Here is a 24,850-nt window from a genome sequence, read left to right as displayed (position 1 = left end):
TGATCTACCTAACGCAGGTTAGGCCTCATATCCTCCAAATGCCCATTTCCACCGACGTCCCAAATCAACCAAAAGCTCGTTTCCTCCGAAAAAATATTTGGAGGTCCTGGGCTTTCGGTTGATCTGGGCACGCGGGTGGCAGTGACCCATATCCTCCAAATGCTCTTTTCGTCGATTGTATCTCATTACGGCCGATAACCTTATAGCCACATCGCGATCTTGGATGGTGGCGGCTCGCGTGTTGAAGAAAAAGGTTATGGAGACATGCGGAAGAAGTCGACTTTTCCTGCGCCGTCTTGGTATACAGCAGCGCACAGAGAGCCGTTTGTCGTTGTAGATAACAGCCGCAGCACAGAGCGGATGTTTCTGCTACGGGCCTCGCTGTAAACGTAAACACGTTGCACACTGATGCCGTTAGAACTAAGATATTGTTTTCTTTTGTGGTGGAATTGGAGGGTACACTAATGTTCACTGGTTTACAGAGCTCAATGAATTCTATGCGTGCGGGGAGCCCGGCTTCGAGGTTAGCAAAGAAGATGGATGATGGTTTGCAAGAAAATTCTTCACTGTGTTCCCGTGGTAGAGAACTGCCAGTGATGGGCAAGGTGCCCAAAATTGTACTTAAAGTAAAGTACATTGTGCCTGGTGTTAATGGTACTTGGAAGTACAGTACACGGTTTACACACGATACACGGGCACATTATAAATCACAAAGTAAGATGCAAGTTACCGGGAATTGTACTTTAAAGTAATTGTCAAGTACATTGTAACTGGGTTAGGGCAGTAATCTAAGCCAGCTAATTGGTACACATTGACGAGGCAAAATCTTCGACCGTCATAATTTCAACATGTATCATATCACATCGTCGCATCTCGTCCTGACTACAATCGCTACACTGCTCGCATGAGTGGCCAACAACAGCAAGCCTGTCTCGGCACCACCACCACCAACAACAACAACAACAACAAAACAACAACAACTACTACAACTACTATAACAACTACAACTACAACAACTACTACTACTACAAAACAAATTAAATAACATACAAATTAAATAAATAAATCACAAATACATTAAATAAAAAATTAAAGGAAACATACCTGTGTACTTCTTCCTAAATGTAATTTATTTAACATGTTGTTCATCGACTACAGGAAATACAAAAACTCTCGAGTATGAACTCTTTCTGTAAAACTAAGAAAGAAGCAAAATCAAAACTATATTACTTTTAAATTTGTAATGTATCTAAAGTTCCTACCTGACCTCTTTCAGTCCAAAGCAATGTAAACAAACAAAAGAAAACACCCGCCCGCCAATCAGGCTTTCGGTGGACTCCTGGGGCGCCAATTTTAAAAAGAAGCGAACAAATGTGGTTGGTGGATTCGAGACATTCGCCGTCTTGGGCACTGGCATTCGGGTTCCCGTACCTTGAATCCCTGCCTTGGATTCGAGGATTCGCATATTCGGTTGACCCATCCCTATCAAAAATACTGCTTCTAGACACAAAACTTACATGGTATTTTCCATTTCTTGTCATTGCATTTTTATATTCTTGGGACAAAAGTACTTCAAGTTGAGCACAGTACTCAGGAATGTACTTGAAATAGTACTTGGTACTTCAAGTACTGCCCAGCACTGAGTACTGGGTACATTAGTGGATGCTCCTTCTGTACATTCCGCTTTGGCGGGGGTTAGGGTCCCTTTTGCAAGGACACTTAAATAAAATAAACACAACACAAACTCGCGTGCATACCGAATGCCGCTTTATATGACATCCACCAGAATCTTTGGAATAACACGATCCTGATTGGCTGACTCTTAGTTGCTACGTCACGTCAACGAGTAAGCAGGCTTTCTTTATCTAGGTGGTCTTGTTAGAGAGCACCCCACTCGCTCAGAATCATGGAAAACGTCACTCTGAAATATGGCGTGTCCAGATCCCTCATTCTCCAAGGTTTCATCCAAGTGTAGCGAACCAGTTGTTTACTGTCGTTGTTTGACCCACAGTTCTTTTTTGTTTGCTTTCGAAATGGGACCGCTAAGGGATTATATGTATCTACATTGCGCCTTATGTCATGAAGGTCATCGCCTCTAGACAGATATCGAAACCCCGTTTCGTCGACGGTTAAGTAATTATCCGGAGAGTCAGAGATGGATTTTGTTGTTGCCTGTTAAGCTTTGAAGCCTTAGTTAATTCAAAATGAACGTAAAAGGCAGTTATCTGTATCTATGTGAACCTGTCTTCCAACTTTTAGACAACTCCGACACTGCTAGTGAGACAGCGCAGCGACACCTATATATATACAGGGTGTTTGCTCTAACGTGTCCAGAAATTTTATTTAAAGCGAGCGATAAAAGAGAAACGAGCGTTACTTTTCAGCTACTTGACTAAAGCGCGGACCCCATAACAAGCGACACGCGACGCGCTGCAGAATTTGTCGCTGTCGCGTCTGATCACGGCGCGACTTCCTGGTCCATTTGAGCAGCGACATTTCGTCGCCGAGAAATGATTTGTTTGGAGAAGCAATGCTTATTTTATTCTAGCTAAGTTGTAAATTGCCATAAATATACCAAAAATAGTATTTCATTCGTCAAAACGAGGAGAACTTGTAATAAAGGTGCTATGTAATATTCGCCGTAACGCAGTGGCGCTGCGGTTGAAGTTCCCAACGCCCCGCCCACTTCTTCGTCTGCTACTTTTGTTGGTTGCCCTCTCCACCCTTTCCCTTGCCCACGCGTTCAGTTCTTGTTTCACGCCGCCAAATCTAGCTGGTTTTGTCAAACAACAGGCAACGAACTCAGCGACATGCTACAAATCATGCTACAAATATCTACTGGGAGTAGATGCAGAAATATTCAGCCGCGACAAAGCTTTTTTGACGCTCATGTGGCGTCAGTGACGTCGATTTTGTCGCTTCTCGCATGTATCTGCCGCGTGTCGCTTGTTATGGGATTCGGGCTTAAGAAACAGGTGCTACTAGTGAAGCAGTACCTGTTTCTTACTCAAGTAGCAGAAAAGTACCACTTGCTTTTCTTTTATCGCTCGCTTTAAATATAATTTCTGGACACGTTACAGCAAACACCCTGTATACACAAAGCTTTAAACCACCAGACGTAGTCATTAACAGTCTTCCAATCACGAGCGTGCTTTGGGCGGCCGTCGCTATGGAGTCGAGCCGCCGTTTAAACGCATGGGCAGCCACTGCTAGCCACAGAATCGTCTGCGGCAGTTGACTGAAACAGACGACATCATTACTTTATATGTTCACGTGCCGAAGAAGTGACAGGAGGCATCGAGGGAGAGGTCACGTGCTTACAGGTACTATGGGAATGGCCTGAGCCAACCGTAGCTCTCGAATCACTGACGTCAGAGCTTGGCGCGCAGGTGTGTTCAAGGACTTATATTGCGACGCGTACAAGAAGTACTATTATTTTTTCCCCGTAATACTTACAATGCATGTAGTACATTGCGTGCATGATGTAATGAATCGCATCTATCGAGGTGTCACGGCCCTGTTGATTCCTTCGTTCAATAATCGAGACCGTTGGGGGCGGGACTCTGTTGGTCTTACCTTGTATGACCAGCGCCGGAGAATAGCGCGGTTTGCGGAGAAATATAGCTGGGTTCCTACTTCCGCCATGGGAAAAAATATTCACTATACTCCAACGTCAGCGTGCGCTCCGAGGAAAATTTCCACTCTGGAAACTTCCGTCGCTAATTTTGTCCTGTTTTACTTGGTCTCTTTCGTCTTCGCACATTATAGTACTCCATGGGGGCACCAGTGAGGAGGCCCTGATGTGATAAATGACGCTTTCCGCGTATATATTATTCTACAACATAGGGCGGCTCATTAGCACGCTGAAGGGAAGTCAATTTAAAACGGACTTTTTGTTTATGTCTGCGATGTTGCCCATATTTATGGCACATTTTGTTTCCAGACCAGCGGCCGAGCAAGATTGGGCACTAAGACGAAATTCCTTCTATAGGGCGTAATTTGCAGGCCTTCCGTCCCCGTGATGAGCGCAGATTTCCAAATGCTGGACCAGCGATGGAAATCTGGCCACCACAATTTCTTGTACTTCGTACAATAGAAGGTGTCCGGATTAACTGCGGTCAGAAATCTTTTTTTTTTTTTTTTTTTGTTAATACGTTTTTTTTTCTTTTTTCAGTTACAATAATTAGCGACATATTCTTCGCTAAGTGTGCCACCTCATTGCCTCTCGAGCGACGAGCGTACCCCCAATTAATGTGCAATGAATGATGCAATTCTTCTTTTTTTTTTTTCAACAAATGTCATTTTTACCTAAGTGTAACGAGCATAGCACTCGCTAAATCAGCAGCACGCATCCTAAAATTCCTTGCGCTCCTTCCGAGAACCCCATCGGAGAATGAGAGGGGGGGACATTGCTACTTCTAATCGGGTTGTTTGTGGCGTGGCGTCGACCGACTTGGCTCAGAGCATGTGGCTGTCAGTTGACGCAAACGCGAGGCTATACTGCAGCATGGAAGCGCGTCACGTCCTTAGCAGACGACGACATCGTGGTAGCAGGAGTGTCTCCCGGGTTTGGCCGACTGGCGCTCATTTGTTGGCTCGTACATTCCAAGTAGTATTACACCGCGTTGACACGGTTTCTCGGCTAGGATATTTTCCAAAGATTCTTGTATCTGGCGGTTTCATCGGATACATGCAGGTCGCGCTCATTCGCAGCATTTTCTGACTGTGGATGTAGAAGGTACATGCTTCCGCACCAGCTCCCGTGGCTTAGTGGTTAGGGTGCTGGCCATGTCACGTCGAGACAGGGAAGTACCCGGGTTCGAATCCCGGTGCCGGCTGTGCTGTCTGGGGTTTTTCCTGGGTTTTCCTCACACTCTTTAAGCCATATGTCGGCACAGTTCTCTTAGAAGGCGGCAAGCGTCAGTCGTGACGTTGCCCACCTCTGTGAGGCCGACAACGGCGAGCCCTTTCATCATCACCACCAGACTGTGGGCTCGGCAGACGTGGCAGGTTACTACGTTCTAATCAAAACGATTCGAGCCAAGGGTATTTGTCTACATATATCTCGTACACTTATACACGAGCTCACACACGAGGACGATTATTACAGTTACATTGTAACAGCTTTATGCACCGACATGCGTCTAAAGCTGAAAAATGAAAGCCCCCCTCCCCCTTTAGAGGGTGCATAGGAAAGGAAGGCATGGGTGTGTCGCCAAACACTTGAGTGGGTGTTAGAGTGATATAGTGTGTTAGTTAGTGTGATAGGGGGGGGGGGGGTATATGTTTATTCACACAAAGGAGATGTCAGCCAGGGGCTCTGGATAAATCACTGTTTTCCACGTTGATGGTAGTACAGCGTAAGTCCTACATTTGCAGCCCTTTGCGGAAAAAAAGAGAGAAAAAGATAAAAGAAGAAAAGAACAGAAAAAGAAAAGAGTAATCGAGGCGATTGAGTTCATAGAAGTTCGAAGAGCAGGCAGCAGAGTCGAAATTTACTCGCATTCGTGTCCACTCGTCTTGCTCATTACGAAAGCAGCTCATTCTCCACTGTATGCCTGTATCGTAGAACACGCCGATTTGCCTCGCTCACTGAGGGAACTGGAGATGTTTCTTTCAGCGTTATGAGCAGGTATTGCGCTGAACGTGTAAATAAAATAATTTATAGCAGCTCGTGAGAGCGGCACCATTTCCTTGAGTCTGAGGAAGGACAAAACACAGAAGGAACACGAACCGGAGTGGACGGCACGGGACTCAAACCAGCAGTGTCGTCAACTCCGTTCCGTGTTCCTTCGGTGTTTTTTGTCCTCCCTCAGACTCAGGGAAATGTTGCCGCTCTCACTGTTCCACCAGCTCACTTGTACCCTCCTGATTTGTTCATTATAGCAGCTAGATCAATTCAGCATGCGTAAATGAGCTCACATTTAGCTATAGGGTGATAGAGCATGTGAAGGCCGATTTCAGGCCTCCGTTTCGCCGGAAGCGCGCTCATCCAGATGTGAAACAATGCACAATTTAACGATGACGTCTGAGTGACAAAAAAAGAAAAAGAAAGAAATGAAATGAAACAAAGGAAAACATGAGCATAGTTGCACACGTCCAGGAAAGGAAAAAGAAAAACTGCTCAATTCCAAGCTTCCGTCGTTCCCGGTATGCGTTGTGAATGCCGGTAGAGGTTATGTTTTATTTATCGTGGAAAAAAAAGAAAGAAAAAAAAACCAAGGTCGCTGTTGAACAGTTTGCTGTTGAACCGTTTCGTTATCGCGTGAATGTCTGTGACGTCCATAATTCGCTCAGTGATTTATGGAGGGCTTCCACTGGTTGAGCGTGATGCAATAGCGCCAAGGAAAGGCAGCGAAAAAAAAAAAAAAAAAAGGAAGAAGCGAACATTGTTTGCTCGCACGCCATAAACACGTGACAACGGGGATTCGAATATTCGAATAAACGTTCCCCTCTCTCTCAAGCATGTTTGTCGCTTGGGGTGCGATGTTTTTTTTTTTTTTTTTTTTTTTCAGGCTAGGTGGCGAAAGCTGCTGCCCGCTGCAAAGGGAAAAGCCGCATGTCCAAGCCAATCCAGTGATGGATTCCGGACGAGGGGGGGGGGGGGGGGCGAAATATTGAGCAATCTCATAAGATTTTAGGGGGTCCCAGTTTTTTTTTTTGGGGGGGGGGGAAACCCGATTGATGAAAGCGATTTTGTTTGTTTGGTTCATGGTAAATAAGCCCCAAGACTAGGGAGACGACGAAAAACGGACACAGACGAGTACCACGATTGTACGTTCTTAGTGGTCTCTTTGTCCTGGGGCTTAATCACCATGAAAAAAGAAAAAGAACAAGAAAAGAAAAGCTTTCAAATCAGGCTCACAGGCGTTTCGTTATCGGCTACCCCTTTCGATCGTTTTCGGTGGGCGCGTTGTTGGTAGGGTTGCCACCTTTTGTAGTGAAAAATACCGGCTGAGGGAGAGGAGGTGGAATAAAGGGAAAGGGGAAATGTTCACGGGAAAGGGAAAGTAAGTGAGGGGTGAAGAGTATACAGAGAGAGAAAGAACGAGCATACTGGCTCAAGACAACAATGATAATAATAATGAATAACTAAGAAAACGACTGGTGACTACGGAGTTGGGTCTGTGTTCCCGATTTATTCAAGTTGTAGTGGAATGTTGAAAGGAAAACCCCGTAAAAGCCCCTATGAATGGTGTTGAGCCACAAATACCGGCAAAAGGCTGCCGGTATCACCTTCCTACCGGCAGAGCGAGCAAATAACCGGCCTGGTGGCAACCCTAGTTGCTGCGTCTGGTTGCGCTTCTGTCCGCCGGTCCGCCGCTAGTCCGGAAGCCTCAGCCACCTCAGCGACGCCATGGTGACGTCATGATCCATGAAACGTTGCTTCATTTCAGGGGCAAAATTTATGCCTAGTAATTTATGCAGGTGACGCAAATGGCAGAACGTGAGTGACAGTCGAAACATTTCTTTTGGTAGCTCTTTGGCTCTTCGTCCTGATGGGCGGAATGCGTCTGGGTCGTGAGTGATCGCAACGCGATTGACTTTTGATTCCGGTTCTTTCGTCTGCAAACCCCCATGGCAAACCCCTTTCGTATTGGGAACGTGTGTTATGTTCGTGATGCGGGAAGGCGGCCCCTCAGTGTGTTCGGGTAACATTTGAGCGATATGCGAGACGAATGAAGTAGCAATGAGGGAGATCCCCCAAGCATTTCTGGTATTTCTGTCATGGCGCAGTGAACAGCGCTTTATGGTCGCTTTATATAAAAGTTATGGTCCAGAAAATCCAGAATTAGATGGGATGAAAGAGCTATCGTACAAATGCGTTGCGTGATTCTTTCTTTTTGACATAGGGCAGGGAATGGCCTGCGATGACGTGGTTTTTTCTGAGAAGATTATAACTTTGTTCGTGGACTTACTTACATAGCTTACATTGTGCTGATGTCCCCTCTGTGTGTTCACTTTTTCTTCTTCTTGTGTTTCGTTGTTTCATGTGGCTTGCTCGTTATGCACACGTGCATTTCTTTTCCTTCTTGCTTTTGCTTAGTACAGTCATTGTTGAGGACTAATCTAGTGCTCCTAAACCAAGTGCGCGCTCCATCAGCTTAAGCAGTAGAATGAAGCCAGCCTTCACGGATTTGGTTCACATTTTGTTTGCTCCAATCGTGGCCACAAAAATTGTGTGCAAGAATAACATCAGGGTGCCGAATTCTAAACATTTTACGTTGCCATGATGATACAGATGCCATTTGAGCTTACTGACGTCTGGCCAATCAATGATACGTGGCCATGTGGCTGGATCATGCGCTTTACTGTAGCTTCTAGATGATTGCAAGCCCAGTCACTCACACCTACCTGCCTTTTGGAGTGCACTAATTTTAAATAACTTATGCTATTATACCAGTAACGAAATAGACAAGATGATGACCCTAGAGCTTAAATGTTAGCACCTGATTTCACCCCAAGAGTTAGCACCAGATTTTTCTCTTCTGAACCCGGTAAAGGCATTTAGCCCGAAAAAGTCAGACCCTAGTTATGTACAATATCGCTGTTTGTTCTGAGGTTTCCTTAATTTGTCAATATTTTGAAAATTCTCATCTAAAATCCTGTGTACCTCAGACTTATTTTGCTTCAAATCGTGCAGCGTCTCCAAAGTCTCATTCTGTTTGGCATGGTAGGAATGCCGCAGAAGTGCTTTTACAAGGAAAACCGGTTTCAGGAATATCTACCACCCTGGCAAATCTCCACTTAAATTTAAACACTTTAGACACAGAATCGATCATTGTCTTCATGGCATGCTGCCACAAATTGTGAAAAATGACTTTCTGTCACCTTTTAAACTACAGCCGGGATTTACTAAGCAGGTAACCTGTGTTCGCCTGTTTGAGTATTATGTGATGGGACTACCTGGGCTTCTAAAAATCATTTGATCGGTTCAATTAACCAATATGATCAGTCAGTTCACTCAGAGCAGGTTTGTAACATGTTTTCATTCTGTGGATGCAATGCAGCTATGTTCTGAGCAGGTTTATGTGAAGGCTGCCAACCACACTCTATTGAAAGGATGTCAAATGACGGAAAGAGATCTCATAATGCAATAAAAACAGGTTCTCAAATATTTATTATTCCATGCTGCTTTAAGTATTGCAACATTGTTTCCAGGAAATAGAGATGAACGGGATACTCAAATAAATTTTTTTCCTCCTTCAAAATATAATTATGTCATTGTAATTTACTGGCTGTATCAAACAAAATCAGTTTATTTTTACCATGTACTTAAAAGGCAAGGGAAATACGAAGCAAAGAACTGGCAAGCAGTTTGACACACAGTTCAATGCATGTAAGTGACACAAACATTGCAGGATAGTAAGCAAAGCGTCTAGCATTTAAATTAATTGAAAAGTGTAACAGCCTGCAGTGACATTATAGAAATAACTATTAGTAGCTCGATTGACATTTGGACGAGTTTACTTGCTTGTTTAAGCAAAAACAAGTTCGTGCTGTGCAGCACGTCTCCCATAACCTTGCAGATGTCTCTAGAGGGCATGCCCTGCTGAAGTTGCAATAGAGAACACCCTGCCTCCCTCGAGTCTGACTAATGGAGGCATAATTATTACGTGTACTTTTTATGCAGTGATGGTAATCTGCACTCATGCGTGGACTGAAAGGGAGGATTGTAGCTACGGGCGAAGTAGAAAAAATTGTCAGAATAAATGGGCATAATATGAAGCTGCAGGTTTAGAGATTGGTCTTGGACGAGCGCCAAAAAGTTAGGTCCCTCAGGAGATGCTGTGAGGACCATCTTCTTGGTTTTTGCCGTTCCATTTTTCGTAATTATTATTACCACACATCTAAGAGAACATTCAGCAAGAGCAAGGCGTTGAAATTCTTGATGTCGGCTGAGGACATGAGTCAATGTTCTGTGTTTGCTTAGATAGAAAACCACCAATGCTCGAGTAATTGAACAATTTTATACCAGTATGAAGGGAGGTGGACCATATCTATTTACTGATAGCCTTTGCATATAGGAAGCATAACATTTTGTCTTAACTTTGTGTTGTAACTCAACTTTGTACGTAGAAAAACTATAGCATAAAGGATGATATTTATGACCACTCCATGTGCCTGGAAATTTTGATGCTCTTGCGAAGGTAATGAAGCTACAAGTGACTTGTAACTGTAACTAGTTACTTTTGCCTGTGACTAATTACAGTAACAAGCTGCTGTTCCGGGAAAGCAAGTTGTAGCTGTAGCAAGTTACCGCTTTCTGTGAAAGTAGCTGTAAAATGTTACTGCAATTAGGCTACTCGGAAAGTGCTGTATCTTTCGAGCATCGCTTTCCACATGTAAGTTCTTCATCTTTCAGAATGTTATAGAGAGAAATTTTAGATACTAGCCACACTGGATTTTTCATACTAGGTTGGCCTGCTTTCTTCGTTGGCACTGTGAAGAACAACTACAGCCCAAGTTTTACGATTATGTGATGTAATTGCGATTGAACAGTACAGATGCTAAATACAAGGTTTAAAATACGTACTTTTGGGGTACTTCCTTTCGAAAGGAACGAAAGTGTGGCGGTTTCGTTTCTTTGGAGGCACTGTAAAGTAACTTGGTTGCTTTGACTTGGTAACTCTAGTTATTACTAGTGGCATTCCAAAAACAAGTAATTGTAACTGAAATTCTGTTACTATTTTCACAGGCTAGTGGTAACGGTAACCTGGCCGCCTTCCTTAAATAACTTTACCCACAACTGATAAGCATATCCTGAATGAGATAGCTGGATTATACTGTCCTCCTTGCTTCTACTATGGTGTAACCATTCCTTTGATGCATTTTCTCAGGTTCTCTCATTGAAAAAACTATAACAAGAAGGGGAAATGGTGCTATCAATGTGATTACAACATTCTACCGTTTGTGTCATGCAGGAATTCAGAGAAACGGAAAGAGAAATCCCGCGATGCAGCACGTTGCCGTCGGAGCAAGGAGTCTGAGATCTTCACGGAGCTGTCCCAGCAGCTTCCCCTGCCTGAGTCAGTGGCTACGCAGCTGGACAAGGCATCCGTCATGCGTCTCGCTCTTAGTTACCTGCGGATGCAGGAGTTGCTTGAGCCACTTTCTGGTGAGTGAATGTCAATGAAAGCACTTCATTCTTAGCAAGGAATGAACAGTAGGTTGCACTCAAATTATTTACGGCAAAGGTAGTCTGTCAAGCATGAAAAATATAATGGTGGTGAACCGGGACAGTTAGTAGGAATCAATCATGATAAACTATGAAAGATGAAAGTCACTGAAAAGGTTAGCCAGCTGTAGGGATCGAACCCACATCTTCTGGATTGCCGTTTATCTCATGATAAACTAGCACTGCAAACGAGGACAGACAGGGGAGAGGACAAATGCTGTGCTGCCATGAAAGCGTGAAAAACACGACTGTGGGTGCAGCAAAACAGTGTCATTGTCATGGAATGGAAGTCCATTCCCCTTTTCTGCCAAACACAAAATATAGTAGTACGTAGAAGAGCAACAGAAAGGATGGTTGAGAGCATCTAAATTTTAATAGACCTGCAGTGCAGCCTTCTGCATGAAAGTCTTGTCTCATTAAAATTTAGATGTTCTCAAACTCAAAATAACTCATTTTTATGGAAGTGTGCTGGTCAAACACTAGACATTCACCATCTCTAAAGAGATGGTTCATAAAATGAGGCAAAGCCAGCTCCTCACTTACGTGTTGTCATCGTTAGCAAGGTGCACCTTTGAATGTAGTTTTGCTTTGCTCAAGTTTTGTTGTCAAAAGAAAGAGCGTTTGTTTTAATTGTCCATCTTGGTGACCATGGAAGCCCCCTAAGTACAACTATTGTTATGCCCCTGAGCACAGCTAGTGCTGGGATATCACCCCAGGTGATTTTCATAATACATGCAGTTGACCCTCGCTTGTTTCTGCTGCTTTCGCTGACTGTTTCCAGCAAAATTGTCAGAGTACCAGGGGATCCGGATAAATGAAAGTTGACAGGAGATTAGCCATCTTTTGTTAACAGAGCCTGTGTTTCTTTCGGAGCACATATGAAACAGTCCATTTTCGCTTGTGTAAAAATTCAGGTACTGTTGACCCTTTCTGCTGACATTAACTTGAAAAAACTTGCTCTTTTGCTCAAAAAGATGCCGAAGTTGTTCTCTGTGGATTTTGCACATTCTCAGGGGTGACAACACTGGGCCCTCACTGTCGTCAGGTTCATGCTTATCATCAGTGAAAACGACAGTGTCATTACATATGATAAATTTATAGATTTAAAGCTACGAGTTAACAACATTTTTATCTGTAATCACAGTGGAGGTGTTTGTAATCACATGTCGATCAATGTTGACACACCCCAGAACTGGGGTGTCATCAACAGCTATCAAACTTAGTTCTCGCATTAGAGAATGCAGCTCTGCAAATGAATAGTTTTCATCTGTTCTCGTCACCCAGTGGACCCACATTCGGTGGCACCTGCAATGTACTGGACTGGTCAGTGTGCTGTGCTTGGGCACAGTGGGGAAGGGGAAACTTCTGTAAGGTTGTTGCCTTCACTTGACGAACTTTAGGTTGCACTCAACAGTGGATAACTGAAGGCGGTTGTTGGGCATTTTCGTCGATGGTTCCTGGAAATTTTTTCAGTTTCTTGACACCCGAAATATTGTGATATCTGACCAATAACATGCACTGTACATAAAAACCACCACCAAACGAAAATTAGTAAGACATATAACACGCACAGGCTCAGCCAGTATATGCCCGTGCTCAGAAAACAAGGAAGCATAACTTAGAGATGAATTAGCTCCTGATAATAATTCGTGATAATTCATTGTAATGCTTTGCTAAGCAGCTACGTTCATGAGCAACACCACAGTGTATCGTGCACTGAAATCTCACTGAACTGGCACACCGTATTTAATTATGGTATTTAACCCTGTATTTAGTTTAGCCAAAAATTGCGGTACATGTCCAATATACTGATGCTACAGGCAGCTATACTAAATATTCTGTGGTGTACAGCGCACAACATTTAGTTTGGAAAAGCTTAGGCAAATCATACTGTATGTACCTTCTATATGCTGTAAGAGGATTTTCTTCTCTCCCAAGTTTTAACGCATATGGCAAATACTATTGTGGAACAGCAGATGGCAAGCCTGATAGAGATAGCACCATATGTGATGGTGTTTTCTACCAGCACTTATCTGAACTTGAGTTGCATCTATCTGCAATGGACTGAGTTTGGCTTTTTATTGCAGAGCTAACGGAGAATGTGGTGCCCAGTGCACACGACAGCTTCATGCTTGATGCCCTGGACGGATTTCTTCTGGTCCTGTCCACAGAAGGCGAAGTTCTGTTCCTCTCAGAGAATGTTGGCAGATATCTTGGCCTGAACCAGGTAAGTTTTAGTGGACTGTCTGCCCAATTTTATGAATTTTGACAAAGTACTGTATAAGTGGTTAAATTCGCGGGTTCAATAATTCGCGAATTTGTGAGAAGCCAGGATCAGGGAATTATTCGCGGAACCTTAAATTCGCGGTACCGCGGTGCGTCGACCCTGCATCTTAGGGGTCCTCCACTTTGAACTTCTTGGAAGAAGCTGATACTAAAAGGTGTCACATCTGGGTAACTCGTTCAGTTTGTCTTCCTTTTGGGCACTTCTGACTGAAAGGGCTGCGATTAGGGGGTCTTACTCTGCTTGTAGCTGTGTCATTGCCGAATTGCCCTGTCCCCCGTCATTCTTGTCATTGCATCGAGCAGGCGCTCGATAGTGATGCGGCAACTTTTACAAAGGCCTATCCGCGTGGCAGAGTTCATACACGCTTGCTGGATGACCCAGGCTTACAAGGAACTGGAATCACGGGATGCCTACATCCGCACGGGATTCGTATGTGAAGGCTGGACTACCGTCTCCAGTTGCAGTGGCGAACTGAACACTTTGCTAGGCAATGCAGTGTAACAGCGTAAGAAACCGCGTGTACATAAGTTACCTCAGCATCCTGGGTCAAGTTTCCTACATGTTTCGTTCACATATTTTTCTGTCATTGGTTCGAATTTTTCACGGAACTTTAAATTCACGAAAAAAAGGTTTGTCGTGATTTTCGCGAAAAATAGGTCCTAGCGAAAATTACTACTTATACAGTATTTTTCACGCTGAGGTTTTCTTTTGGCATGGCCTTGTCATGCATATTACTCCTTGAACACCACAAAAAAAAAGCCAAAAATAGGAAGAAGAAATGTTGAGAATTGAGAGTGGGCTTTTTGTCACTGTCATAAGCTGTTACTAAGAGCTTGCAGATGCAGGTTATCCACCCTTTCACAGCGGCTGCATATGGCGCCATTCTGTGTCACTCATTTCAGTTAGACCCTTTCACTGTTTACAAATAGTGAAAGGGTTTAACTCAAATGAGTGGCAGGGTGTGGTGCCACATGCAGACGCTGACACTGGGAACCCTAGACAACTTCCGGTTGTGCCTTCTGTTTGAAAACAGTGACGAGGTGAATAGAGGAGATGGAACAAATCTGGAAAGTAACTATTCAGAGGCTGGAACACCAAACTGCCAACAAAGCCTAAAGGTGCCTAGGAACACGAAAGATCAAAATGTGGCATTTGCCGAAAAAATCTGTGCACAATGGGTTAATGAACTTGACCGATGATAGGAGGTGCGGGCTCGATTCTTGCCACTATCTGGCTTTTTCGAAGACCTCCATATTTCAGTCTTTCGTGATAACACTGGCCGTGCATTATCGCGTTGCAATCTATCACCCAGTTTGACGGGTTGTAACACTTTTTCCCAAGCTATGCCAAACGCATGTGAGAGACAGTTATTTGCACCGATGCGAACCTGCATTCAAAGTCTTACAACAAACAGGGTAATAGGCTTGTAGGAAATTGGATTCCAACCTTAGATACCGAAATTCATCCGTCTCTGACATCACTGCAGGCATCTCTGCTAGGGAGCAGGGCGAGAGAGAGCTCGTGCTCATGGCTGTCCATAGGAATGGCAGGAGCTTTCGCTCTTCTGATGTCAGTGCTTGATGCGTACGTGTGTTCAACGGTTTATATCTCACCAAGTACGACGCGAGGGAAAATGGTTATTTTTTCCTCAATACTGCGTCATGCAATACATTTAGAGCCTGGCCTTTTGAGGCCTAACCCGGGAATAGCAAGCCGCCGTAGCGGTGGCTAACCTTTCCCTCCTTTTTTTTATATATAATAAATATATTCCCCCACCCCCCCCCCCCCGCCTCTAAAAACTGTTTGTAAATCTGATTTGCATCATGCTCACTTGAGGTAAAACGTGAAAACCCCTAGAAGCAAATGTGCCAAAGCACAAATTCACCCACCAGTACAGGCTCTGCTGAGCGCTAAGCGTTGTGGGTTCAGCAGAGCCACCCAGGATTTCATGCTCGTCTGAAACTTGAGAAGTATTTTTTTTTTAATAAAAAAAAACTGCTCTTCCAAGCAATATCGCCTGATTTTATGGCTCCTGAAATAAAGCCTGATCCTCCAATTTTCAAAAAACAAAAAATCTAAAACCACAAGGGTGTAAGTACACTGCATAATACATGATGCAATGAAACACGTATATCGAAGCGTCACAACCCCTTTAAGAAGGGCAATGTAATAGTGATATGCATGAAGCTTCCCATGGAATAATGTGGAACACAGTGAATAATGTTAGTGGCTGCAGTGTACTATATATACACTCATGCTGAAACATAGCTGTTAATGTTTTTATTGGAGTTTGAAGGAGTACAGAGGGCCATCCAAAAAATTTTCAGATTAAGACATCTGATGAAAGTGTGTGTGTCATTTTACCGAATAGCGCAAAAGGTTTTTGATGTGTGCAAATTGTTTCTCAGAAAAAACTCATATAAACATGGCCCCGCGCATTCACCCTTAATTTGCCACTCCGGGTATAACGAGGATGAGGAGGTATGATGCCACGTCACCGATGACGTTACAAGGAGAACTCGTTCTGGTTCGCCAGTCAGTGGGGGTCAGTGCCTTGCCCCTTTGCCGCCGTAAACCAGTTTTGCCAGTTCTGCCGGAGAATTGGGGATAGAAGGAGCAGCTGAATCATGACCGAGCCAGGAGCAATGCTTTTTAAGAACCTCGAACAGTCGAGTAACAGACAACAGCGGAGAAGCAGACATTTCTCTGGACCAATCAGCGAGCGTGGTCCTTGTAGCATCAGCACGAGGTTGCAGGCAGATCACAGGCTGGTACTGCTCTCCACAGCTGTTGCGCTCGGTCGCTTTTTGCGGCGTACTTTAAATTCAATTTCTGCGATAATTATGACTCTGCGGTGTGAATTACTTCGCATGGTGCATCTTACTGGCCTGCGTAACAGTTTTATAGGAAGAGAACAGCGTGTTAAAAATGACTTCTGCGCTACTTCAATACATAGCCGAGGAGCTTGTTCTTCTCATGGCAAGAAAAACAACCATGCACTTTTTAGTAATTAGTGATCTACTGTAATGCTTGGTCAGTATTTTTACCTGGAATATTTGTCTCCTCAGGTGGACCTCATTGGGCAGAGCCTGTACGAATTTTGCCATCCATGTGACCATGATGAAGTGAAGGGAGCCCTGGAGCCTGAGACCCCAGGCCCTGGGCCCTGCTCCTTCTTTGTGCGCATGCGCTCAGCCCTTGGCAGCAAAGGCCGTGGTGTGAGCGTAAAATCAGCGACCACTTACAAGGTGAGGCAAAAAAGAAATAATAATAATATAGCAGCCAGTCTTGGCATTGGGGTGGTCAGGTGCAGCAGGCTCCATATAATTTGTGGCTTTTGCTTCTTTTAAAAGGAACTAGACCTCTGTACACAATAGAGAAGTTGATTTGTTCCCGTTTTAGTCCTATTGCAACAATGGCATATAAAGGCCAATGAGTGCCTGCTTAAAAAAATCCATTGAAAACTGGCATAATATATTGGCTCGCTGCAAGCGAGTAATAAATGTGCGATGCAGGTTGCTGCTGTTTTGCCTCGGCTTCATACTTCAAGCATACTTGCTGTCAGCTTTTCAAGTACCAATACGAACTAAATCTTGTGCCCTCAGAATTTTATCGAATTTATTCTGTTGCGATGCACATGTCTCCTACTTTATTCTCCCAAAATATTGTTTTTCTGTGTGAAGGAGAAGCATCTTAAAATTAATTTATAGTTTTGAGAAGCATGACGTCCTAATTACTTACCTAAGGCGTACTTCCAACATCGAGTGAAGAGCAGAGGTGATCGCACTGTTGCTAGGAAAGAGATGCAAACTCTCGTTGATGTTGCCTGCGACATACGGAGAATCCGAATCTATGTAGTTTTCTTTTTTTCTTTAAATATTCGTGGAAGCACATACTAGTCCCTGATCGCATTTATATTTTGCATTCTGCGTCGTTAATTTATGATTTATAATTTAATATAAAATAAAATAAATATTTTTAAAGTCTGTAGTGTCACTTCAATGCAGGACACATTCTTACGGAAGTGTGAACTCATCATTTTGATGGCATGGCCTTCCCAAATTCCAAAAAATTTTGGAATTTCTGTACGAAAAATCTTCATGCACCAAATGGGTTGAACATATTACATAAAGCTACAGACTGGCCGCAGAACATGTGACACTCAGTAGGTCCGATGCGTGTCTTGTAGAGGAGCACCACACGAAGACACTCAGCGACAACGTGTGCGGTTCCAGTGCCAGCCCTAGGTCACGTACTGCAGTTAAAACACGCCACTAGTGTGTATAAGAAAGCTCTCAGGGGCACAGCACTGGACACTGAACCACCCAACAGCGACAACCACAAGAGCAATGACAGTAAGGGCCACATTTAATGTAAATGTAACGACATGCGTAACATGTGACATAGTGATGGCATAGCAAAAACAGAGAATGCAATCTGCAAGCAAGTAGTTTAATTTTGGTACTTTAGCCTAGGACCAAACGCGGACCGAAGGATATCCTGCAATTCCTTCTATACCAGAGTGTCATCATCTAGAACGGTACACATTTTCCAAAGTGCCTGTTGAGCATGATCGTGGCTGCTTTGCCATAGAGACCTGATTTGATCCAGCTTAGAACCATGATATTGTACCTACCAACATTTCACTTGTTGCAAAAGGCTTGCACTTGGTGTTTTATTGACAAGGACAAGTCATAGTGAAAGTAGGTTATTCATAAAAAAAAGTGTCAGTAACACATGCATGTGGATATGTAAATGGCATGTGGCAGTCATCAGTACTGCAAGGTTAATCAGCCTACAAGGTTGTTCTTCCAGATGCGGTGAGTGCTGGTGTGCTCATCAGATTATTTTATCAGCTCTTGCAACAAACAGGCAGAATATGATTCCGTAGAAACAGTAGTAGCTAGTAAGACTTCGGCCAGAATTGATCACCTGAATGTGATGCATAGGCAGGAGAGCGGTTGGGGTATACCCTACATAACAGCCAGAGTAGAATGTCTCATTGGACGAAAGGATATGAGGCAGACTGGTTGCTCACTGTCCGCATGGTGCAGCCACCACATGTCTGTTGCTATAGATCACATTGATACAACCAAAGGGGTGGCTATGACAATAAATACCATGACAGTGGCGCCACAACACAACATATGTTTGTGCCGTATTGTGACAATGCAGAACAGATGTTATTTTCTAGTTTTGCAAGGTATTATAATAAGTTGCTGTAAGTGAGCAGGACATAGATGTATCATTTTCTGCATTGTATACATTACCGTGCATGTTTACTACTACATTTTTACATTTTTCATGCACGTTTACTAGGTCATGCATTGCATTGGACATGCAATCCTCAGAAATGTGACTGTATCTTCAAGCCATCTGCTTGAGGAAGATGACGTGGAGGAGGCTGAGCGTCCACAGCAGGAAAAGCGTAGCTGCCGCTACTTGGTCTGCGTAGCCCGACCAATACCTCATCCGGCAAACATTGAGGTGCCGCTTGACAGCAGAACTTTTCTGAGCAGACACAATCCAAGCATGCGCTTCACGCACGTAGATGAAAGGTAAGAAATGGAAGACAATTACCATTGTACTGCTTGCGTTGTCCATTGTTAGGCCTTTGTATTTTTGGGTTTTAATATCTTCTGAAAATCGGGGTGGGGGTAAAAAAAGGGTGCTATTTCAGAAGTCGTAAAACGTGACAAATGGGCTAATATCGGGAGGAGAACAAAGAAAGAGCGCCTCTCGCATTTTAGATGACCACAAGATGCAGAACGGCTGTACCGAATGCACAGTGCCTAGCGTTCTCCAGTGCCTGTATTGGTGGCTGAGTTTGTACGTTGCCAAGTTAGTTTTTCAGGTGCCGGGTAGTTTTTCAGGGTTTTCGGGGTTTACTCTAAGTGACTGTGATGCAAATTGCTGGGTAAAAATGGATTTTGCCTGGTTTATCCCTCAAACACGAGGCCCTATTCATTGTTTGTTAAAGTGCCACTATGGACTAAAAAAAGATGATTTCTTCAATTTCGTATTCTGTGTAGATCAACCTCATAAAGACAGTACACAAAATATAAATGCTAACGAGAGGATAGAGAGGTAGCAAGCGAGCTGGTGGTATAGATCCATAACTAAAGGCTCCAACTTCCTGTGGTGGAAAATTAATTTTTCCATGGGGCCCCAGTGTCAAATCCGCGGGCGTCCGTGAGTAAAAATCGCAAATTCCGCGCCATTCTGAAAGTGTGGCACAAATGCATGTCTGGAAGCAGATGCAGTCAGATCAAGCCAGTCAGCACCTCAAAGAGATGAACACACTTTAATTTTCTGTTAACCATGTTATTTTCGTCGACCACCACCGACACTGTCGACCCACGCGGCACGCCTTTAAACCAGGCTTCATGTTTCTCGAACAGTTTTGGAATTCGACGCCGAAGTGCGTTCGGCCCCGGTATCGACCCACCGTTGGTAACTCGCGTCTCCAAGAAATTCCTTATTTTGGGGCGTCCAACCTTTTCCAGCGGAATATTAGCGGCAATGAGTGCTTCCAGAAATTCCGTAACAATGGCCATTCTTGCTTCCCGGGCTGTGACCACAGAGTCCAGCGTCTGCAATCTTACATCACGCTGCTACAAGTCCAGAACAACCAGCAGCAACGTTATTGCCTCGCTGCGTTTCTTCCTGCCTTCGCTTGAACTTGTCGGCGTTCATGCAGTGCCTGTTGCTCATTACGTGGTCGTCAATCGTAGATTTACGTCGATGGTCGACACACTTAGCACACACCTTGCAAAAAAGGATGCCCCCGTCCTCCTGTATTCCCGAGCGCGATCCCGCGCAGTTTTCTTCCTAAAGTGCGACATGACATCGTACGAATAGGAAGGCTTCTCCATCGTTCTCCTCCGTTCCCCGAATGCACGTGCGCGCTGACCTTTTCTCATTTCTTTACAACACGCGGGGAGAGGAGAACCGTGCTATATGACTCGCGCTGGTCGCGTGTCTGCTGTTGCCGCTGTTTGCAGGCATCGCTCGAAGCTGGTTTTTTTTTTTAGCACGAGGCTTTTTTAGATCTAATAGGCATTATTGACTAAGGGAGCATATATTATTAATTGCACAGTGAATTACAGCATTCCGCGGAATTTCCGCGGAAAAAAGGCGATTCTGCGGAAGATCGTCATTTCCACGAAATTTCGTGGAATCGCGGAAAGTTGGAAGCTTTATCCATAACTTAAAAACCCGAGACTAGGGAACAAAAAACAACAGCACAGACAAGGTCCTTGAGACCTGTTATGGATATAAATGCTGTGTGCAAACATTATGCGCTTTCATGAATTTTCTAAGGAACACGCAGAACTTTATAGTTTCAAATTCTCCAAGAACAGGTGATGTCCCTGTGAGCTCCTGCATCTGTCTCCTATACCAACAGTGCATGCACCCTCTCAGTCTTAGGTCTACGCGCCACATTAAGAAGTCTGCCAGCAGCTGTGGTGAGGAGACTGAAATCGACCTTGCAGGAGCAATGTTGCCAGATAGATGGCAGATTGTGCACACTGTGACATTGTTACTTTTGCGTCACATTGAGAAAAAGTATTTTGGGAGAATACATTCTGAGACACATACATTGCAATTACATAATGTGAATGGTGTGAATAATGCGTGTGACATTAGAGTTGTATCATACAGTCAAACTCCTTTAGAACGAGCACCTTTTTTAACAAACAAAAAAAATGCTACAACAAATTTGTTTCACTACAGACTTACTATGTTATCCGATGCTCCCTTTTTGAGAAACCGTAATATTTTTATAACTGTTATCATGGTTTTGTATTTGTGGACAGCCTCCACACGGATGTGCGGCGGTTATTCTGGGGAAATGCAGTATTTCAATGCAGACATCTTCATGCCATGCAGCCACCTTCACAGTAAACAACTTCTATGACGTCTGTTAGAAATTCCCATCTTTTTCATTTCATTCACTGTTACGAGGAGAAATCTTCAAAACAGCAGTCGTCTCTTCCAACGTTACTATACGTTCAAACTAAGCCAACACTTGCACTGCGTGAGTAACTAGCACCAGTGAGCATTCTTCACTGTGTGGCAGTGGAAGTCTGTCCATCGAGTAGGTGTCGCATCAAGCACGAAAATGTAACTGATCTTTTAGGGCACACTACTTTTCTTACTCAAACACGAACAAGAAGTTGCACGCTATGAAATTTTGCGCTTCAAGTAGGAACCAAGCGGTTTTTCAACAGTATACTGCTTCTACAGTACACTACTGCAGTACTACATAAACACTACGATTTTGTACTGCAGCGATACGTTGCACATCTTCTTTAACGAATTTACCTTTCCAACAATTTTTTTTTTCGTTGTAAAGAAGTTTGACCGTATTTGCTCACATATTAGACACGCTCACGTATAGAACACCCCCGAACTTGAGCACCCATTTGAGGTCACTTTTTTTTTTTTTTCTTGCACTCTGTCTTTTGTATCATGGGTGACTCGTACAGCAAAGCAGTTCTCCGTCCGATCAGTCCGGTTCTCCCTCTGTCCTCTCGCCATGCTGGCTGCCAGGAGGAGAACGGCATGTGGACGGAAAGAGTGAAGGGGCGGCCAGAGTGACGTGCCAATGGAGGTCGCAAAGACACTAGCGACGACAGAGAGAGAATGCACCTTGCGACTCAGAGGACGACGACACCTCTGGCAATAAAACGCAAGTTTTGTGCGCTATGATTGTCAAGTCCCATTTTTTTTCCTCATATTGAACGCACCTCCTGGTTCACCCCTTCCTTTAAAGTAAAAAATGTGCGTTCTATATGTGAGCAAACGCGGTATTCGACTGTAAGTTACGTTTAGATGCTGTATGCAAAATTTTATCAAGGATGACGTCATAGCTTCTGAGATAAATGAGAAAAACAAACTGCATGTTCACATCCTGTTTAGGTTTTACGGTGAAGCAAGCATTAGCTACCTCACCTTGGCAGATGTCACGAGGGTGTACAACTGAGTTAAAGGGGACTGAAGACTGTTTTAATAATAATAATAAGAATTTGTGGCAACATTGACAACTGCTTCAGACTGTTTTGAGTATTGATAGCCATACTCCACTAACTGTGGGGAATCTGTGGTTTGGGTGCTTGGCAGAACAAGAACTGGAAGCTACTGACAATCACACCACAACTGCAAAAGTACTGGCTATAGAATTCAATTATAAATAATTAGCAGCAAATATTGTTAACTGAAATATTTTGCACTGTGACTCTGAGCTAGAGCTCTGCGTGGGCCTGGGACATTAAATACGGGGTGCCATGCTGAGATTTTAACACATATTAAACAGCCATCTGGTGGGCTAAATTAATCTACAACCCCAGCACTGTGGTTTTGCTGATGATCTCATTTGTCTTGCAACATAAAACCCTAGTTTGGTACCGTTACAGTAGAACCTTGGTATAGAAGTTGGGTATAATGAGGAACACTTACGGTCCCAGCTAAGTGGCTATAGACCCCCATGTATTCTTTTTGCTGTATAGTGAAGACAGTTCCACTAGAGACAGCTACACTGGAGTTACAATGCAGAAACTGATGTAATGATGATAAATCTTCAGCACAAAGCCACAAAGGGAAATTTCCTGCCCTGCAGTTGTGGAAACGTTGATGCTCAATGTTGTTGTAGATATAGAAGAACTCCGATCTTCAGAAGCACAGAAATGACCACATGAAAGGAAGGCTTGCGACTTCTTTTCCTTGAGAACAAGACCGTGCTTCACAAAATAGATGCTGATAGCACAAAGCACATTGCAAAGATGTTCTCTGCAATGTTCTCTGCAATGCAAGATGTTCATTGCAAAGATGCAGCTGTGTCCGGCATCGAAAAAGAGACAGATTCTATTGGGGGATGGAACTAGCACAAAGGGTTAAAGACTAAGGACGTGTGTGCATGAAGACTTCAGTATTGCACTTGTGAAATGGTGTCATCAAGCGTGCTCGTTGAATATTCCTGTGCACCTTCTGCTGTGGGGGTGCATTGGAATCTTTTTTGTACTAGTGTTTGTGTGGTTTGCAAAGAAAGACTTTTTCCTGAACACTAACAGACAGCACCGATGTATGAGAGCCTGTAAGGGGGTGGGCGAGATAAGATAAAAGGAGGAGCTCTGCTTCCTCACGAGGCAGGTGATAGCTCCTGCGAGCTGAGAAGTTCTAACCTAACCCCCATAAGTCGTATAAACTTGGCTCTGGGTTGATTTGGCCCTGCTGTGTGTTCCCGTAGGTGACAGGACAGACAGGCTTTGCCCGGAGTGTGAGAATAAGTTCTCAAACTGCTTATAAAAGAAAAGAGCATTGGGGCAACAGGGTGTTTGGCGAAGGTTCAACTTCCCGCCTCCCCTCCTCCTTCTTCTCCTATAGGAAAGAAAAGGAAATCACACCCTTGGTAGAGCATTTGTGAGAGGGAAAACGAGAGGTAACCTTCCTCCATCCCGTAAAACCCTCTTGCGAAATATTTTCCTAGCTACATTACAGAGTTGATGTATGCCAAAATACCCCAACAATGCTTGGGCTTGCACCCGAGAGCTTAGTTCAGCCACGTTGTAAAAAATTTGGCTTATGCAGGTGAGAACAAGCACATTGGAAGCTGTGTACATTATAAATAGAGCCATAAGTTTTCGGGAAATATTTTTTTTTAATTCGGGGGGTAAAAATCAGGTAAATAAACATGTGCACTAAATTCATGCGAATTCGGTTGGAAAAACTTCCAGTATGCTAAATTCAGGGAGAAATCGGGTTCAGTTACTCAAACTAACTGTAGTGGTTTGGTACAAATGGTGATGTAACTGCATCTGCTACGAAACAATTAAGTTAGTGCCTTCCTACAGACGTCGCAGTGAGGGCAGTTTGCCGGGTAAAGATCGGGTTTCACCCTAAAGAGGCAACCGGGGTGCAAATTCGGGGAACAATCGGGTAAAACCCTAAAACTTCAGGCTCTAAAAAGCTGTTATTGGAACAGTATGGTGGTTGGTGTTTATGGAGATGTGGACTTTAATTTGATGTTGGAAGAAGCGCATACCTTGTGCTGATAGTTTTACATAAATTTACAGAATTGAGGAGTTCCTTGGTTACCCGACGGAGGAGCTACTGGGAAAGTCTGTGTACTCCTACTTCGATGCAAGGGATGTTCCTACTCTTCAGAAGGACTTCAAAACATGTGAGCGCATTTACTTTCTGCTGCTGCTATGTTAACACACAAAGTCCATTAGGGCTTGTAAATTCCTCATATTGTCGCAAGAGCATTCAATACGATAGACAAGGTAGGGCAGCACCTGTCCACTCACATACTGAAAGGTAACATAAAGGTGCAAAACATGAATAGCAGATAATATATCCGCAGTCACAAGTGTTTGAGCATG

The 24,850-nt window shown here is 43.9% G+C and overlaps 1 protein-coding gene across 2 annotated transcripts in view; it reads left to right on the top strand.

Moving 5' to 3' along the window:
• The window catches only part of LOC135396675 (hypoxia-inducible factor 1-alpha-like), a 153,428-nt gene that overhangs the window by 62,057 nt on the left and 66,521 nt on the right, over window positions 1–24,850 (top strand). For both annotated transcript variants that reach the window (XM_064627775.1, XM_064627774.1), the window contains exons 2-6: window positions 10,926–11,119; window positions 13,267–13,406; window positions 16,535–16,714; window positions 18,786–19,024; window positions 24,542–24,648. In XM_064627775.1, the coding sequence (XP_064483845.1) occupies window positions 10,926–11,119; window positions 13,267–13,406; window positions 16,535–16,714; window positions 18,786–19,024; window positions 24,542–24,648 (860 nt within the window). The remainder of the gene's footprint in view (window positions 1–10,925; window positions 11,120–13,266; window positions 13,407–16,534; window positions 16,715–18,785; window positions 19,025–24,541; window positions 24,649–24,850) is intronic.

The sequence above is a fragment of the Ornithodoros turicata genome, chromosome 6, assembly GCF_037126465.1.
Source record: "Ornithodoros turicata isolate Travis chromosome 6, ASM3712646v1, whole genome shotgun sequence".
Taxonomy (NCBI): domain Eukaryota; kingdom Metazoa; phylum Arthropoda; class Arachnida; order Ixodida; family Argasidae; genus Ornithodoros; species Ornithodoros turicata.
This window is presented reverse-complemented; position numbering and strand designations above follow the sequence as displayed.